Here is an 18,769-nt window from a genome sequence, read left to right as displayed (position 1 = left end):
GTCGTTTTTAAGGGGAAAAAAGCCTTACTATACTATGTCGTTTTTTAAGAAAAAAAGCCTTACTATACGATGTCGTTTTTTTAAGAAAAAAAGCCTTACTGTACTAAGTCGTTTTTAAGGGGAAAAAAGCCTTATTATACTATGTCGTTTTTAAGGAAAAAAAGCCTTACTATACTATGTCGTTTTTTAAGAAAAAAAAGCCTTACTATACTATGTCGTTTTTAAGGGAAAAAAGCCTTACTATACTATGTCGTTTTTTAAGAAAAAAAGCCTTACTATACTATGTCGTTTTTTAAGAAAAAAAGCCTTACTATACTATGTCGTTTTTAAGGGGGAAAAAGCCTTACTATACTATGTCGTTTTTTGAGAAAAAAAAGCCTTACTATACTATGTCGTTTTTTGAGAAAAAAAGCCTTACTATACTATGTCGTTTTTTAAGAAAAAAAAGCCTTACTATACTATGTCGTTTTTTAAGAAAAAAAGCCTTACTATACTATGTCGTTTTTTAAGAAAAAAAGCCTTACTATACTATGTCGTTTTTTAATAAAAAAAAGCCTTACTATACTATGTCGTTTTAAAAGAAAAAAAGCCTTACTATACTATGTCGTTTTTAAGGGAAAAAAGCCTTACTATACTATGTCGTTTTTTAAGAAAAAAAGCCTTACTATACTATGTCGTTTTTAAGGGGAAAAAAGCCTTACTATACTATGTCGTTTTTTAAGAAAAAAAGCCTTACTATACTATGTCGTTTTTTAAGAAAAAAAGCCTTACTATACTATGTCGTTTTTAAGGGGGAAAAAGCCTTATTATACTATGTCGTTTTTAAGGGAAAAAAGCCTTACTATACTATGTCGTTTTTTGAGAAAAAAAGCCTTACTATACTATGTCGTTTTTTAAGAAAAAAAGCCTTACTATACTATGTCGTTTTTTAAGAAAAAAGCCTTACTATACTATGTCGTTTTTTAAGAAAAAAAGCCTTACTATACTATGTCGTTTTTTAATAAAAAAAAGCCTTACTATACTATGTCGTTTTTAAGGGGGAAAAAGCCTTACTATACTATGTCGTTTTTAAGGGGAAAAAAGCCTTACTATACTATGTCGTTTTTTTAAGAAAAAAAGCCTTACTATACTCTGTCGTTTTTTAAGAAAAAAAGCCTTACTATACTATGTCGTTTTTTAATAAAAAAAAGCCTTACTATACTATGTCGTTTTTTTAAGAAAAAAAGCCTTACTATACTATGTCGTTTTTTTAAGAAAAAAAGCCTTACTATACTATGTCGTTTTTTAAGAAAAAAAGCCTTACTATACTATGTCGTTTTTTAATAAAAAAAAGCCTTACTATACTATGTCGTTTTTTTAAGAAAAAAAGCCTTACTATACTAAGTCGTTTTTAAGGGGAAAAAAGCCTTATTATACTATGTCGTTTTTAAGGAAAAAAAGCCTTACTATACTATGTCGTTTTTTAAGAAAAAAAGCCTTACTATACTATGTCGTTTTTTAGGAAAAAAAGCCTTACTATACTATGTCGTTTTTAAGGGAAAAAAGCCTTACTATACTATGTCGTTTTTTTAGAAAAAAAGCCTTACTATACTATGTCGTTTTTTAAGAAAAAAAGGCTTACTATACTATGTCGTTTTTAAGGGGGAAAAAGCCTTACTATACTATGTCGTTTTTTGAGAAAAAAAAGCCTTACTATACTATGTCGTTTTTTGAGAAAAAAAAGCCTTACTATACTATGTCGTTTTTTGAGAAAAAAAGCCTTACTATACTATGTCGTTTTAAAAGAAAAAAAGCCTTACTATACTATGTCGTTTTTAAGGGAAAAAAGCCTTACTATACTATGTCGTTTATAAGAAAAAAAGCCTTACTATACTATGTCGTTTTTAAGGGAAAAAAAGCCTTACTATACTATGTCGTTTTTTAAGAAAAAAAGCCTTACTATACTATGTCGTTTTTTAAGAAAAAAAGCCTTACTATACTATGTCGTTTTTTAAGAAAAAAAGCCTTACTATACTATGTCGTTTTTTAAGAAAAAAAGCCTTACTATACTATGTCGTTTTTAAGGGGGAAAAAGCCTTATTATACTATGTCGTTTTTAAGGGAAAAAAGCCTTACTATACTATGTCGTTTTTTGAGAAAAAAAGCCTTACTATACTATGTCGTTTTTTAAGAAAAATAGCCTTACTATACTATGTCGTTTTTTAAGAAAAAAAGCCTTACTATACTATGTCGTTTTTTAATTTAAAAAAGCCTTACTATACTATGTCGTTTTTAAGGGGAAAAAAGCCTTATTATACTATGTCGTTTTTAATGAAAAAAAGCCTTACTATACTATGTCGTTTTTTAAGAAAAAAAGCCTTACTATACTATGTCGTTTTTTTAAGAAAAAAAGCCTTACTATACTATGTCGTTTTTAAGGGGAAAAAAGCCTTATTATACTATGTCGTTTTTAATGAAAAAAAGCCTTACTATACTATGTCGTTTTTTTAAGAAAAAAAGCCTTACTATACTATGTCGTTTTTTAAGAAAAGAAGCCTCACTATACTATGTCGTTTTTTAAGAAAAAAAGCCTTACTATACAATGTCGTTTTTAAGGGGAAAAAGCCTTACTATACTATGTCGTTTTTTAAGAAAAAAAGCCTTACTATACTATGTCGTTTTTTTAAGAAAAAAAGCCTTACTATACTATGTCGTTTTTTAAGAAAAAAAGCCTTACTATACTATGTCGTTTTTTAAGAAAAAAAGCCTTACTATACTATGTCGTTTTTTTAAGAAAAAAAGCCTTACTATACTAAGTCGTTTTTAAGGGGAAAAAAGCCTTATTATACTATGTCGTTTTTAAGGAAAAAAAGCCTTACTATACTATGTCGTTTTTTAAGAAAAAAAGCCTTACTATACTATGTCGTTTTTTAGGAAAAAAAGCCTTACTATACTATGTCGTTTTTAAGGGAAAAAAGCCTTACTATACTATGTCGTTTTTTAAGAAAAAAAGCCTTACTATACTATGTCGTTTTTTTAGAAAAAAAGCCTTACTATACTATGTCGTTTTTAAGGGGGAAAAAGCCTTACTATACTATGTCGTTTTTTGAGAAAAAAAAGCCTTACTATACTATGTCGTTTTTTGAGAAAAAAAGCCTTACTATACTATGTCGTTTTTTAAGAAAAAAAGCCTTACTATACTATGTCGTTTTTTAAGAAAAAAAGCCTTACTATACTATGTCGTTTTTTAATAAAAAAAAGCCTTACTATACTATGTCGTTTTTTTAAGAAAAAAAGCCTTACTATACTATGTCGTTTTTTTAAGAAAAAAAGCCTTACTATACTAAGTCGTTTTTAAGGGGGAAAAAAGCCTTATTATACTATGTCGTTTTTTAAGAAAAAAAGCCTTACTATACTATGTCGTTTTTTAGGAAAAAAAGCCTTACTATACTATGTCGTTTTTAAGGGAAAAAAGCCTTACTATACTATGTCGTTTTTTAAGAAAAAAAGCCTTACTATACTATGTCGTTTTTTAAGAAAAAAAGCCTTACTATACTATGTCGTTTTTAAGGGGGAAAAAGCCTTACTATACTATGTCGTTTTTAAGGAAAAAAAGCCTTACTATACTATGTCGTTTTTTAAGAAAAAAAGCCTTACTATACTATGTCGTTTTTTAGGAAAAAAAGCCTTACTATACTATGTCGTTTTTAAGGGAAAAAAGCCTTACTATACTATGTCGTTTTTTAAGAAAAAAAGCCTTACTATACTATGTCGTTTTTTAAGAAAAAAAGCCTTACTATACTATGTCGTTTTTAAGGGGGAAAAAGCCTTACTATACTATGTCGTTTTTTGAGAAAAAAAAGCCTTACTATACTATGTCGTTTTTTGAGAAAAAAAGCCTTACTATACTATGTCGTTTTTTAGGAAAAAAAGCCTTACTATACTATGTCGTTTTTAAGGGAAAAAAGCCTTACTATACTATGTCGTTTTTTAAAAAAAAAGCCTTACTATACTATGTCGTTTTTAAGGGAAAAAAAGCCTTACTATACTATGTCGTTTTTTAAGAAAAAAAGCCTTACTATACTATGTCGTTTTTTAAGAAAAAAAGCCTTACTATACTATGTCGTTTTTTAAGAAAAAAAGCCTTACTATACTATGTCGTTTTTAAGGGGGAAAAAGCCTTATTATACTATGTCGTTTTTAAGGGAAAAAAGCCTTACTATACTATGTCGTTTTTTGAGAAAAAAAGCCTTACTATACTATGTCGTTTTTTAAGAAAAAAAGCCTTACTATACTATGTCGTTTTTTAAGAAAAGAAGCCTCACTATACTATGTCGTTCTTTAAGAAAAAAAGCCTTACTATACTATGTCGTTTTTAAGGGGAAAAAAGCCTTACTATACTATGTCGTTTTTTAAGAAAAAAAGCCTTACTATACTATGTCGTTTTTTTAAGAAAAAAAGCCTTACTATACTATGTCATTTTTTAAGAAAAAAAGCCTTACTATACTATGTCGTTTTTTAATTAAAAAAAAGCCTTACTATACTATGTCGTTTTTAAGGGGAAAAAAGCCTTATTATACTATGTCGTTTTTAAGGGGAAAAAAGCCTTATTATACTATGTCGTTTTTAATGAAAAAAAGCCTTACTATACTATGTCGTTTTTTAATAAAAAAAGCCTTACTATACTATGTCGTTTTTTAAGAAAAAAAGCCTTACTATACTATGTCGTTTTTTAATAAAAAAAAGCCTTACTATACTATGTCGTTTTTTTAAGAAAAAAAGCCTTACTATACTAAGTCGTTTTTAAGGGGGAAAAAGCCTTATTATACTATGTCGTTTTTAAGGAAAAAAAGCCTTACTATACTATGTCGTTTTTTAGGAAAAAAAGCCTTACTATACTATGTCGTTTTTAAGGGAAAAAAGCCTTACTATACTATGTCGTTTTTTAGGAAAAAAAGCCTTACTATACTATGTCGTTTTTAAGGGAAAAAAGCCTTACTATACTATGTCGTTTTTTAAGAAAAAAAGCCTTACTATACTGTCGTTTTTTAAGAAAAAAAGCCTTACTATACTATGTCGTTTTTAAGGGGGAAAAAGCCTTATTATACTATGTCGTTTTAAGGGAAAAAAGCCTTACTATACTATGTCGTTTTTTGAGAAAAAAAGCCTTACTATACTATGTCGTTTTTTAAGAAAAAAAGCCTTACTATACTATGTCGTTTTTTAATAAAAAAGCCTTACTATACTATGTCGTTTTTTAATAAAAAAAAGCCTTACTATACTATGTCGTTTTTAAGGGGAAAAAAGCCTTATTATACTATGTCGTTTTTAAAGGAAAAAAAGCCTTACTATACTATGTCGTTTTTAAGGGAAAAAAGCCTTACTATACTATGTCGTTTTTTAAGAAAAAAAGCCTTACTATACTATGTCGTTTTGTAAGAAAAAAAGCCTTACTATACTATGTCGTTTTTTTAAGAAAAAAAGCCTTACTATACTATGTCGTTTTTAAGGGGAAAAAAGCCTTATTATACTATGTCGTTTTTAAGGGGAAAAAAGCCTTATTATACTATGTCGTTTTTAATGAAAAAAAGCCTTACTATACTATGTCGTTTTTTTAAAGAAAAAAAGCCTTACTATACTATGTCGTTTTTTAAGAAAAAAAGCCTTACTATACTATGTCGTTTTTTAAGAAAAAAAGCCTTACTATACTATGTCGTTTTTTAAGAAAAAAAGCCTTACTATACTATGTCGTTTTTTTAAGAAAAAAAGCCTTACTATACTATGTCGTTTTTAAGGAAAAAAAGCCTTGCTATACTATGTCGTTTTTTTTTTAAGAAAAAAAGCCTTACTATACTATGTCGTTTTTTAAGAAAAAAAGCCTTACTATACTATGTCGTTTTTTAAAGAAAAAAAGCCTTACTATACTATGTTGTTTTTTACGAGAAAAAAAGCCATACTATACTATGTCGTTTTTTAAGAAAAAAAGCCTTACTATACTATGTCGTTTTTAAGGGAAAAAAAGCCTTACTATACTATGTCGTTTTTTAAGAAAAAAAGCCTTACTATACTATGTCGTTTTTAAGGGAAAAAAAGCCTTACTATACTATGTCGTTTTTTAAGAAAAAAAGCCTTACTATACTGTGTCGTTTTTTAAGAAAAAAAGCCTTACTATACTATGTCGTTTTTTAAGAAAAAAAGCCTTACTATACTATGTCGTTTTTAAGGGGGAAAAAGCCTTATTATACTATGTCGTTTTTAAGGGAAAAAAGCCTTACTATACTATGTCGTTTTTTGAGAAAAAAAGCCTTACTATACTATGTCGTTTTTTAAGAAAAAAAGCCTTACTATACTATGTCGTTTTTTAAGAAAAGAAGCCTCACTATACTATGTCGTTTTTTAAGAAAAAAAGCCTTACTATACTATGTCGTTTTTAAGGGGGAAAAAGCCTTACTATACTATGTCGTTTTTTAAGAAAAAAAGCCTTACTATACTATGTCGTTTTTTAAGAAAAAAAGCCTTACTATACTGTGTCGTTTTTTTAAGAAAAAAAGCCTTACTATACTATGTCGTTTTTTTAAGAAAAAAAGCCTTACTATACTAAGTCGTTTTTAAGGGGGAAAAAGCCTTATTATACTATGTCGTTTTTAAGGGGAAAAAGCCTTACTATACTATGTCGTTTTTTGAGGAAAAAAAGCCTTACTATACTATGTCGTTTTTTAAGAAAAAAAGCCTTACTATACTATGTCGTTTTTTAAGAAAAAAAGCCTTACTATACTATGTCGTTTTTTAAGAAAAAAAGCCTTACTATACTATGTCGTTTTTTAATAAAAAAAAGCCTTACTATACTATGTCGTTTTTAAGGGGAAAAAAGCCTTATTATACTATGTCGTTTTTAAGGGGAAAAAAGCCTTATTATACTATGTCGTTTTTAATGAAAAAAAGCCTTACTATACTATGTCGTTTTTTAAGAAAAAAAGCCTTACTATACTATGTTGTTTTTTAAGAAAAAAAGCCTTACTATACTATGTCGTTTTTTAATTAAAAAAAGCCTTACTATACTATGTCGTTTTTAAGGGGAAAAAAGCCTTATTATACTATGTCGTTTTTAAGGGGAAAAAAGCCTTATTATACTATGTCGTTTTTAATGAAAAAAAGCCTTACTATACTATGTCGTTTTTTAAGAAAAAAAGCCTTACTATACTATGTCGTTTTTTAAGAAAAGAAGCCTCACTATACTATGTCGTTTTTTAAGAAAAAAAGCCTTACTATACTATGTCGTTTTTAAGGGGAAAAAAGCCTTACTATACGATGTCGTTTTTTAAGAAAAAAAGCCTTACTATACTATGTCGTTTTTTAATAAAAAAAAGCCTTACTATACTATGTCGTTTTTAAGGGGAAAAAAGCCTTATTATACTATGTCGTTTTTAAGGGGAAAAAAGCCTTATTATACTATGTCGTTTTTAATGAAAAAAAGCCTTACTATACTATGTCGTTTTTTAAGAAAAAAAGCCTTACTATACTATGTCGTTTTTTAAGAAAAGAAGCCTCACTATACTATGTCGTTTTTTAAGAAAAAAAGCCTTACTATACTATGTCGTTTTTAAGGGGAAAAAAGCCTTACTATACTATGTCGTTTTTTAAGAAAAAAAGCCTTACTATACTATGTCGTTTTTTTAAGAAAAAAAGCCTTACTATACTATGTCGTTTTTTAAGAAAAAAAGCCTTACTATACTATGTCGTTTTTTAATAAAAAAGCCTTACTATACTATGTCGTTTTTTAAAGAAAAAAAGCCTTACTATACTATGTCGTTTTTAAGAAAAAAAGCCTTACTATACTATGTCGTTTTTAAGGGGGAAAAAGCCTTACTATACTATGTCGTTTTTTGAGAAAAAAAAGCCTTACTATACTATGTCGTTTTTTGAGAAAAAAGCCTTACTATACTATGTCGTTTTTTAAGAAAAAAAGCCTTACTATACTATGTCGTTTTTTAAGAAAAAAAGCCTTACTATACTATGTCGTTTTTTAAGAAAAAAAGCCTTACTATACTATGTCGTTTTTTTAATAAAAAAAAGCCTTACTATACTATGTCGTTTTTAAGGGAAAAAAAGCCTTACTATACTATGTCGTTTTTTAAGAAAAAAAGCCTTACTATACTATGTCGTTTTTTAAGAAAAAAAGCCTTACTATACTATGTCGTTTTTTAATAAAAAAAAGCCTTACTATACTATGTCGTTTTTAAGGGGAAAAAAGCCTTATTATACTATGTCGTTTTTAAGGGGAAAAAAGCCTTATTATACTATGTCGTTTTTAATGAAAAAAAGCCTTACTATACTATGTCGTTTTTTAAGAAAAAAAGCCTTACTATACTATGTTGTTTTTTAAGAAAAAAAGCCTTACTATACTATGTCGTTTTTTAATAAAAAAAAGCCTTACTATACTATGTCGTTTTTAAGGGGAAAAAAGCCTTATTATACTATGTCGTTTTTAAGGGGAAAAAAGCCTTATTATACTATGTCGTTTTTAATGAAAAAAAGCCTTACTATACTATGTCGTTTTTTAAGAAAAAAAGCCTTACTATACTATGTCGTTTTTTAAGAAAAGAAGCCTCACTATACTATGTCGTTTTTTAAGAAAAAAAGCCTTACTATACTATGTCGTTTTTAAGGGGAAAAAAGCCTTACTATACTATGTCGTTTTTTAAGAAAAAAAGCCTTACTATACTATGTCGTTTTTTTAAGAAAAAAAGCCTTACTATACTATGTCGTTTTTTAAGAAAAAAAGCCTTACTATACTATGTCGTTTTTTAATAAAAAAAGCCTTACTATACTATGTCGTTTTTTAAAGAAAAAAAGCCTTACTATACTATGTCGTTTTTTAAGAAAAAAAGCCTTACTATACTATGTCGTTTTTAAGGGGGAAAAAGCCTTACTATACTATGTCGTTTTTTGAGAAAAAAAAGCCTTACTATACTATGTCGTTTTTTGAGAAAAAAAGCCTTACTATACTATGTCGTTTTTTAAGAAAAAAAGCCTTACTATACTATGTCGTTTTTTAAGAAAAAAAGCCTTACTATACTATGTCGTTTTTTAAGAAAAAAAGCCTTACTATACTATGTCGTTTTTTAATAAAAAAAGCCTTACTATACTATGTCGTTTTTAAAGAAAAAAAGCCTTACTATACTATGTCGTTTTTAAGGGAAAAAAGCCTTACTATACTATGTCGTTTTTAAGGGAAAAAAAGCCTTACTATACTATGTCGTTTTTTAAGAAAAAAAGCCTTACTATACTATGTCGTTTTTTAAGAAAAAAAGCCTTACTATACTATGTCGTTTTTTAAGAAAAAAAAGGCCTTACTATACTATGTCATTTTTAAGGGGGAAAAAGCCTTATTATACTATGTCGTTTTTAAGGGAAAAAAGCCTTACTATACTATGTCGTTTTTTGAGAAAAAAAGCCTTACTATACTATGTCGTTTTTTAAGAAAAAAAGCCTTACTATACTATGTCGTTTTTTAAGAAAAAAAGCCTTACTATACTATGTCGTTTTTTAAGAAAAAAAGCCTTACTATACTATGTCGTTTTTTAAGAAAAAAAGCCTTACTATACTATGTCGTTTTTAAGGAAAAAAAGCCTTACTATACTATGTCGTTTTTTAAGAAAAAAAGCCTTACTATACTATGTCGTTTTTAAGGAAAAAAAGCCTTACTATACTATGTCGTTTTTTTAAGAAAAAAAGCCTTACTATACTATGTCGTTTTTTGAGAAAAAAAGCCTTACTATACTATGTCGTTTTTTAAAGAAAAAAAGCCTTACTATACTATGTCGTTTTTTAAGAAAAAAAGCCTTACTATACTATGTCGTTTTTTTAAGAAAAAAAGCCTTACTATACTATGTCGTTTTTTAAGAAAAAAAGCCTTACTATACTATGTCGTTTTTAAGGGAAAAAAGCCTTACTATACTATGTCGTTTTTTAAGAAAAAAAGCCTTACTATACTATGTCGTTTTTTAAGAAAAAAAGCCTTACTATACTATGTCGTTTTTAAGGGGGGGAAAAGTCTTATTATACTATGTCGTTTTTAAGGGAAAAAAGCCTTACTATACTATGTCGTTTTTTGAGAAAAAAAGCCTTACTATACTATGTCGTTTTTTAAGAAAAAAAGCCTTACTATACTATGTCGTTTTTTAAGAAAAAAAGCCTTACTATACTATGTCGTTTTTTAAGAAAAAAAGCCTTACTATACTATGTCGTTTTTTAAGAAAAAAAGCCTTACTATACTATGTCGTTTTTTAAGAAAAAAAGCCTTACTATACTATGTCGTTTTTTAAGAAAAAAAGCCTTACTATACTATGTCGTTTTTTAAGAAAAAAAGCCTTACTATACTATGTCGTTTTTTAAGAAAAAAAGCCTTACTATACCTTGTCGTTTTTTAAGAAAAAAAGCCTTACTATACTATGTCGTTTTTTTAAGAAAAAAAGCCTTACTATACTATGTCGTTTTTTAATTTAAAAAAGCCTTACTATTCTATGTCGTTTTTAAAGAAAAAAAGCCTTACTATACTATGTCGTTTTTAAGGGAAAAAGCCTTACTATACTATGTCGTTTTTAAGGGAAAAAAAGCCTTACTATACTATGTCGTTTTTTAAGAAAAAAAGCCTTACTATACTATGTCGTTTTTTAAGAAAAAAAGCCTTACTATACTATGTCGTTTTTTAAGAAAAAAAAAGCCTTACTATACTATGTCGTTTTTTAAGAAAAAAAGCCTTACTATACTATGTCGTTTTTTAAGAAAAAAAGCCTTACTATACTATGTCGTTTTTTAAGAAAAAAAGCCTTACTATACTATGTCGTTTTTAAGGAAAAAAAGCCTTACTATACTATGTCGTTTTTTAAGAAAAAAAGCCTTACTATACTATGTCGTTTTTAAGGAAAAAAAGCCTTACTATACTATGTCGTTTTTTTAAGAAAAAAAGCCTTACTATACTATGTCGTTTTTTGAGAAAAAAAGCCTTACTATACTATGTCGTTTTTTAAAGAAAAAAAGCCTTACTATACTATGTCGTTTTTTAAGAAAAAAAGCCTTACTATACTATGTCGTTTTTTTAAGAAAAAAAGCCTTACTATACTATGTCGTTTTTTAAGAAAAAAAGCCTTACTATACTATGTCGTTTTTAAGGGAAAAAAGCCTTACTATACTATGTCGTTTTTTAAGAAAAAAAGCCTTACTATACTATGTCGTTTTTTAAGAAAAAAAGCCTTACTATACTATGTCGTTTTTAAGGGGGGGAAAAGTCTTATTATACTATGTCGTTTTTAAGGGAAAAAAGCCTTACTATACTATGTCGTTTTTTGAGAAAAAAAGCCTTACTATACTATGTCGTTTTTTAAGAAAAAAAGCCTTACTATACTATGTCGTTTTTTAAGAAAAAAAGCCTTACTATACTATGTCGTTTTTTAAGAAAAAAAGCCTTACTATACTATGTCGTTTTTTAAGAAAAAAAGCCTTACTATACTATGTCGTTTTTTAAGAAAAAAAAGGCCTTACTATACTATGTCATTTTTAAGGGGGAAAAAGCCTTATTATACTATGTCGTTTTTAAGGGAAAAAAGCCTTACTATACTATGTCGTTTTTTGAGAAAAAAAGCCTTACTATACTATGTCGTTTTTTAAGAAAAAAAGCCTTACTATACTATGTCGTTTTTTAAGAAAAAAAGCCTTACTATACTATGTCGTTTTTTAAGAAAAAAAGCCTTACTATACTATGTCGTTTTTTAAGAAAAAAAGCCTTACTATACTATGTCGTTTTTAAGGAAAAAAAGCCTTACTATACTATGTCGTTTTTTAAGAAAAAAAGCCTTACTATACTATGTCGTTTTTAAGGAAAAAAAGCCTTACTATACTATGTCGTTTTTTTAAGAAAAAAAGCCTTACTATACTATGTCGTTTTTTGAGAAAAAAAGCCTTACTATACTATGTCGTTTTTTAAAGAAAAAAAGCCTTACTATACTATGTCGTTTTTTAAGAAAAAAAGCCTTACTATACTATGTCGTTTTTTTAAGAAAAAAAGCCTTACTATACTATGTCGTTTTTTAAGAAAAAAAGCCTTACTATACTATGTCGTTTTTAAGGGAAAAAAGCCTTACTATACTATGTCGTTTTTTAAGAAAAAAAGCCTTACTATACTATGTCGTTTTTTAAGAAAAAAAGCCTTACTATACTATGTCGTTTTTAAGGGGGGGAAAAGTCTTATTATACTATGTCGTTTTTAAGGGAAAAAAGCCTTACTATACTATGTCGTTTTTTGAGAAAAAAAGCCTTACTATACTATGTCGTTTTTTAAGAAAAAAAGCCTTACTATACTATGTCGTTTTTTAAGAAAAAAAGCCTTACTATACTATGTCGTTTTTTAAGAAAAAAAGCCTTACTATACTATGTCGTTTTTTAAGAAAAAAAGCCTTACTATACTATGTCGTTTTTTAAGAAAAAAAGCCTTACTATACTATGTCGTTTTTTAAGAAAAAAAGCCTTACTATACTATGTCGTTTTTTAAGAAAAAAAGCCTTACTATACTATGTCGTTTTTTAAGAAAAAAAGCCTTACTATACCTTGTCGTTTTTTAAGAAAAAAAGCCTTACTATACTATGTCGTTTTTTTAAGAAAAAAAGCCTTACTATACTATGTCGTTTTTTAATTTAAAAAAGCCTTACTATTCTATGTCGTTTTTAAAGAAAAAAAGCCTTACTATACTATGTCGTTTTTAAGGGAAAAAGCCTTACTATACTATGTCGTTTTTAAGGGAAAAAAAGCCTTACTATACTATGTCGTTTTTTAAGAAAAAAAGCCTTACTATACTATGTCGTTTTTTAAGAAAAAAAGCCTTACTATACTATGTCGTTTTTTAAGAAAAAAAAAGCCTTACTATACTATGTCGTTTTTTAAGAAAAAAAGCCTTACTATACTATGTCGTTTTTTAAGAAAAAAAGCCTTACTATACTATGTCGTTTTTTAAGAAAAAAAGCCTTACTATACTATGTCGTTTTTAAGGAAAAAAAGCCTTACTATACTATGTCGTTTTTTAAGAAAAAAAGCCTTACTATACTATGTCGTTTTTAAGGAAAAAAAGCCTTACTATACTATGTCGTTTTTTTAAGAAAAAAAGCCTTACTATACTATGTCGTTTTTTGAGAAAAAAAGCCTTACTATACTATGTCGTTTTTTAAAGAAAAAAAGCCTTACTATACTATGTCGTTTTTTAAGAAAAAAAGCCTTACTATACTATGTCGTTTTTTTAAGAAAAAAAGCCTTACTATACTATGTCGTTTTTTAAGAAAAAAAGCCTTACTATACTATGTCGTTTTTAAGGGAAAAAAGCCTTACTATACTATGTCGTTTTTTAAGAAAAAAAGCCTTACTATACTATGTCGTTTTTTAAGAAAAAAAGCCTTACTATACTATGTCGTTTTTAAGGGGGGGAAAAGTCTTATTATACTATGTCGTTTTTAAGGGAAAAAAGCCTTACTATACTATGTCGTTTTTTGAGAAAAAAAGCCTTACTATACTATGTCGTTTTTTAAGAAAAAAAGCCTTACTATACTATGTCGTTTTTTAAGAAAAAAAGCCTTACTATACTATGTCGTTTTTTAAGAAAAAAAGCCTTACTATACTATGTCGTTTTTTAAGAAAAAAAGCCTTACTATACTATGTCGTTTTTTAAGAAAAAAAGCCTTACTATACTATGTCGTTTTTTAAGAAAAAAAGCCTTACTATACTATGTCGTTTTTAAGGGAAAAAGCCTTACTATACTATGTCGTTTTTAAGGGAAAAAAAGCCTTACTATACTATGTCGTTTTTTAAGAAAAAAAGCCTTACTATACTATGTCGTTTTTTAAGAAAAAAAGCCTTACTATACTATGTCGTTTTTTAAGAAAAAAAAAGCCTTACTATACTATGTCGTTTTTTAAGAAAAAAAGCCTTACTATACTATGTCGTTTTTTAAGAAAAAAAGCCTTACTATACTATGTCGTTTTTTAAGAAAAAAAGCCTTACTATACTATGTCGTTTTTAAGGAAAAAAAGCCTTACTATACTATGTCGTTTTTTAAGAAAAAAAGCCTTACTATACTATGTCGTTTTTAAGGAAAAAAAGCCTTACTATACTATGTCGTTTTTTTAAGAAAAAAAGCCTTACTATACTATGTCGTTTTTTGAGAAAAAAAGCCTTACTATACTATGTCGTTTTTTAAAGAAAAAAAGCCTTACTATACTATGTCGTTTTTTAAGAAAAAAAGCCTTACTATACTATGTCGTTTTTTTAAGAAAAAAAGCCTTACTATACTATGTCGTTTTTTAAGAAAAAAAGCCTTACTATACTATGTCGTTTTTAAGGGAAAAAAGCCTTACTATACTATGTCGTTTTTTAAGAAAAAAAGCCTTACTATACTATGTCGTTTTTTAAGAAAAAAAGCCTTACTATACTATGTCGTTTTTAAGGGGGGGAAAAGTCTTATTATACTATGTCGTTTTTAAGGGAAAAAAGCCTTACTATACTATGTCGTTTTTTGAGAAAAAAAGCCTTACTATACTATGTCGTTTTTTAAGAAAAAAAGCCTTACTATACTATGTCGTTTTTTAAGAAAAAAAGCCTTACTATACTATGTCGTTTTTTAAGAAAAAAAGCCTTACTATACTATGTCGTTTTTTAAGAAAAAAAGCCTTACTATACTATGTCGTTTTTTAAGAAAAAAAGCCTTACTATACTATGTCGTTTTTTAAGAAAAAAAGCCTTACTATACTATGTCGTTTTTTAAGAAAAAAAGCCTTACTATACTATGTCGTTTTTTAAGAAAAAAAGCCTTACTATACTATGTCGTTTTTTAAGAAAAAAAGCCTTACTATACTATGTCGTTTTTTTAAGAAAAAAAGCCTTACTATACTATGTCGTTTTTTAATTTAAAAAAGCCTTACTATTCTATGTCGTTTTTAAAGAAAAAAAGCCTTACTATACTATGTCGTTTTTAAGGGAAAAAGCCTTACTATACTATGTCGTTTTTAAGGGAAAAAAAGCCTTACTATACTATGTCGTTTTTTAAGAAAAAAAGCCTTACTATACTATGTCGTTTTTTAAGAAAAAAAGCCTTACTATACTATGTCGTTTTTTAAGAAAAAAAAAGCCTTACTATACTATGTCATTTTTAAGGGGGAAAAAGCCTTATTATACTATGTCGTTTTTAAGGGAAAAAAGCCTTACTATACTATGTCGTTTTTTGAGAAAAAAAGCCTTACTATACTATGTCGTTTTTTAAGAAAAAAAGCCTTACTATACTATGTCGTTTTTTAAGAAAAAAAGCCTTACTATACTATGTCGTTTTTTAAGAAAAAAAGCCTTACTATACTATGTCGTTTTTTAAGAAAAAAAGCCTTACTATACTATGTCGTTTTTAAGGAAAAAAAGCCTTACTATACTATGTCGTTTTTTAAGAAAAAAAGCCTTACTATACTATGTCGTTTTTAAGGAAAAAAAGCCTTACTATACTATGTCGTTTTTTAAGAAAAAAAGCCTTACTATACTATGTCGTTTTTTGAGAAAGAAAGCCTTACTATACTATGTCGTTTTTTAAAGAAAAAAAGCCTTACTATACTATGTCGTTTTTTAAGAAAAAAAGCCTTACTATACTATGTCGTTTTTTTAAGAAAAAAAGCCTTACTATACTATGTCGTTTTTTAAGAAAAAAAGCCTTACTATACTATGTCGTTTTTAAGGAAAAAAAGCCTTACTATACTATGTCGTTTTTTAAGAAAAAAAGCCTTACTATACTATGTCGTTTTTTGAGAAAAAAAGCCTTACTATACTATGTCGTTTTTTAAAGAAAAAAAGCCTTACTATACTATGTCGTTTTTTAAGAAAAAAAGCCTTACTATACTATGTCGTTTTTTTAAGAAAAAAAGCCTTACTATACTATGTCGTTTTTTAAGAAAAAAAGCCTTACTATACTATGTCGTTTTTAAGGGAAAAAAGCCTTACTATACTATGTCGTTTTTTAAGAAAAAAAGCCTTACTATACTATGTCGTTTTTTAAGAAAAAAAGCCTTACTATACTATGTCGTTTTTAAGGGGGGGAAAAGTCTTATTATACTATGTCGTTTTTAAGGGAAAAAAGCCTTACTATACTATGTCGTTTTTTGAGAAAAAAAGCCTTATTATACTATGTCGTTTTTTAAGAAAAAAAGCCTTACTATACTATGTCGTTTTTTAAGAAAAAAAGCCTTACTATACTATGTCGTTTTTTAAGAAAAAAAGCCTTACTATACTATGTCGTTTTTTAAGAAAAAAAGCCTTACTATACTATGTCGTTTTTTAAGAAAAAAAGCCTTACTATACTATGTCGTTTTTTAAGAAAAAAAGCCTTACTATACTATGTCGTTTTTTAAGAAAAAAAAGCCTTACTATACTATGTCGTTTTTTAAGAAAAAAAGCCTTACTATACTATGTCGTTTTTTTAAGAAAAAAAGCCTTACTATACTAAGTCGTTTTTAAGGGGGAAAAAGCCTTATTATACTATGTCGTTTTTAAGGAAAAAAAGCCTTACTATACTATGTCGTTTTTTAAGAAAAAAAGCCTTACTATACTATGTCGTTTTTTAAGAAAAAAAGCCTTACTATACTATGTCGTTTTTTAAGAAAAAAAGCCTTACTATACTATGTCGTTTTTAAGGAAAAAAAGCCTTACTATACTATGTCGTTTTTTAAGAAAAAAAGCCTTACTATACTATGTCGTTTTTAAGGAAAAAAAGCCTTACTATACTATGTCGTTTTTTAAGAAAAAAAGCCTTACTATACTATGTCGTTTTTTGAGAAAAAAAGCCTTACTATACTATGTCGTTTTTTAAAGAAAAAAAGCCTTACTATACTATGTCGTTTTTTAAGAAAAAAAGCCTTACTATACTATGTCGTTTTTTTAAGAAAAAAAGCCTTACTATACTATGTCGTTTTTTAAGAAAAAAAGCCTTACTATACTATGTCGTTTTTAAGGAAAAAAAGCCTTACTATACTATGTCGTTTTTTAAGAAAAAAAGCCTTACTATACTATGTCGTTTTTTGAGAAAAAAAGCCTTACTATACTATGTCGTTTTTTAAAGAAAAAAAGCCTTACTATACTATGTCGTTTTTTAAGAAAAAAAGCCTTACTATACTATGTCGTTTTTTTAAGAAAAAAAGCCTTACTATACTATGTCGTTTTTTAAGAAAAAAAGCCTTACTATACTATGTCGTTTTTAAGGGAAAAAAGCCTTACTATACTATGTCGTTTTTTAAGAAAAAAAGCCTTACTATACTATGTCGTTTTTTAAGAAAAAAAGCCTTACTATACTATGTCGTTTTTAAGGGGGGGAAAAGTCTTATTATACTATGTCGTTTTTAAGGGAAAAAGCCTTACTATACTATGTCGTTTTTTGAGAAAAAAAGCCTTATTATACTATGTCGTTTTTTAAGAAAAAAAGCCTTACTATACTATGTCGTTTTTTAAGAAAAAAAGCCTTACTATACTATGTCGTTTTTTAAGAAAAAAAGCCTTACTATACTATGTCGTTTTTTAAGAAAAAAAGCCTTACTATACTATGTCGTTTTTTAAGAAAAAAAGCCTTACTATACTATGTCGTTTTTTAAGAAAAAAAGCCTTACTATACTATGTCGTTTTTTAAGAAAAAAAAGCCTTACTATACTATGTCGTTTTTTAAAGAAAAAAAGCCTTACTATACTATGTCGTTTTTAAGGGGGAAAAAGCCTTATTATACTATGTCGTTTTTAAGGAAAAAAAGCCTTACTATACTATGTCGTTTTTTAAGAAAAAAAGCCTTACTATACTATGTCGTTTTTAAGGGGGGGAAAAGCCTTATTATACTGTCGTTTTTAAGGGAAAAAAGCTTTACTATACTATGTCGTTTTTTGAGAAAAAAAGCCTTACTATACTATGTCGTTTTTTAAGAAAAAAAGCCTTACTATACTATGTCGTTTTTTAAGAAAAAAAGCCTTACTATACTATGTCGTTTTTTAAGAAAAAAAGCCTTACTATACTATGTCGTTTTTAAGGGGAAAAAAGCCTCATTATACTATGTCGTTTTTAAGGGAAAAAAAGCCTTATTATACTATGTTGTTTTTAAGAAAAAAAGCCTTACTATACTATGTCGTTTTTTAAGAAAAAAAGCCTTACTATACTATGTCGTTTTTAAGGGGAAAAAAGCCTTATTATACTATGTTGTTTTTAAGAAAAAAAGCCTTACTATACTATGTCGTTTTTTAAGAAAAAAAGCCTTACTATACTATGTCGTTTTTTAAGAAAAGAAGCCTTACTATACTATGTCGTTTTTTTAAGGAAAAAAAGCCTTACTATACTATGTTGTTTTTAGGGGGGGGGAAAGTCTTACTATACTATGTCGTTTTTATAAGAAAAAAGCTATACTATACATTGTTGTGTTTTGGGGGTAAAGAATATTAGACCAAACCATGTTCTTTTGTTTTTATTGCAGTCAAGTCTGGTGAAGCGGACCGGCGGTCTGGACCAAGCGGTGGACTGGAACTGGTGAGTGAGTCGTCTCGTTGGTTGGGTCATCCGTCGCTTGATGGATCATCGGCAGCCACGACGCCAATCCTTTTGTGGACGGACGGCGCAGGTACGACGTCCTTTCACCTGGAGAAATGCAGCGTCTCTCTTTCGCTCGACTCTTCTACCTTCAGCCCAAATACGCAAGTACGTTCTCGCCTCTTATTTTTCCAACAACAAAACCAGTCTCATTGGATTC

General features: G+C 27.8%; 1 protein-coding gene across 2 annotated transcripts in view; it reads left to right on the top strand.

Moving 5' to 3' along the window:
• Positions 1-18,769, top strand: part of abcd4 (ATP-binding cassette, sub-family D (ALD), member 4) — a 28,724-nt gene that overhangs the window by 9,613 nt on the left and 342 nt on the right. For both annotated transcript variants that reach the window (XM_077586897.1, XM_077586896.1), the window contains exons 16-17: positions 18,497-18,549; positions 18,641-18,717. In XM_077586897.1, coding sequence (XP_077443023.1) covers positions 18,497-18,549; positions 18,641-18,717 — 130 coding nt within the window. The remainder of the gene's footprint in view (positions 1-18,496; positions 18,550-18,640; positions 18,718-18,769) is intronic.

The sequence above is a fragment of the Stigmatopora argus genome, chromosome 19 (genome assembly GCF_051989625.1).
Source record: "Stigmatopora argus isolate UIUO_Sarg chromosome 19, RoL_Sarg_1.0, whole genome shotgun sequence".
Classification (NCBI taxonomy): Eukaryota; Metazoa; Chordata; class Actinopteri; order Syngnathiformes; family Syngnathidae; genus Stigmatopora; species Stigmatopora argus.
Note: the sequence above shows the minus strand (reverse complement) of the source record. Positions and strands in the feature narration are given on the sequence as shown.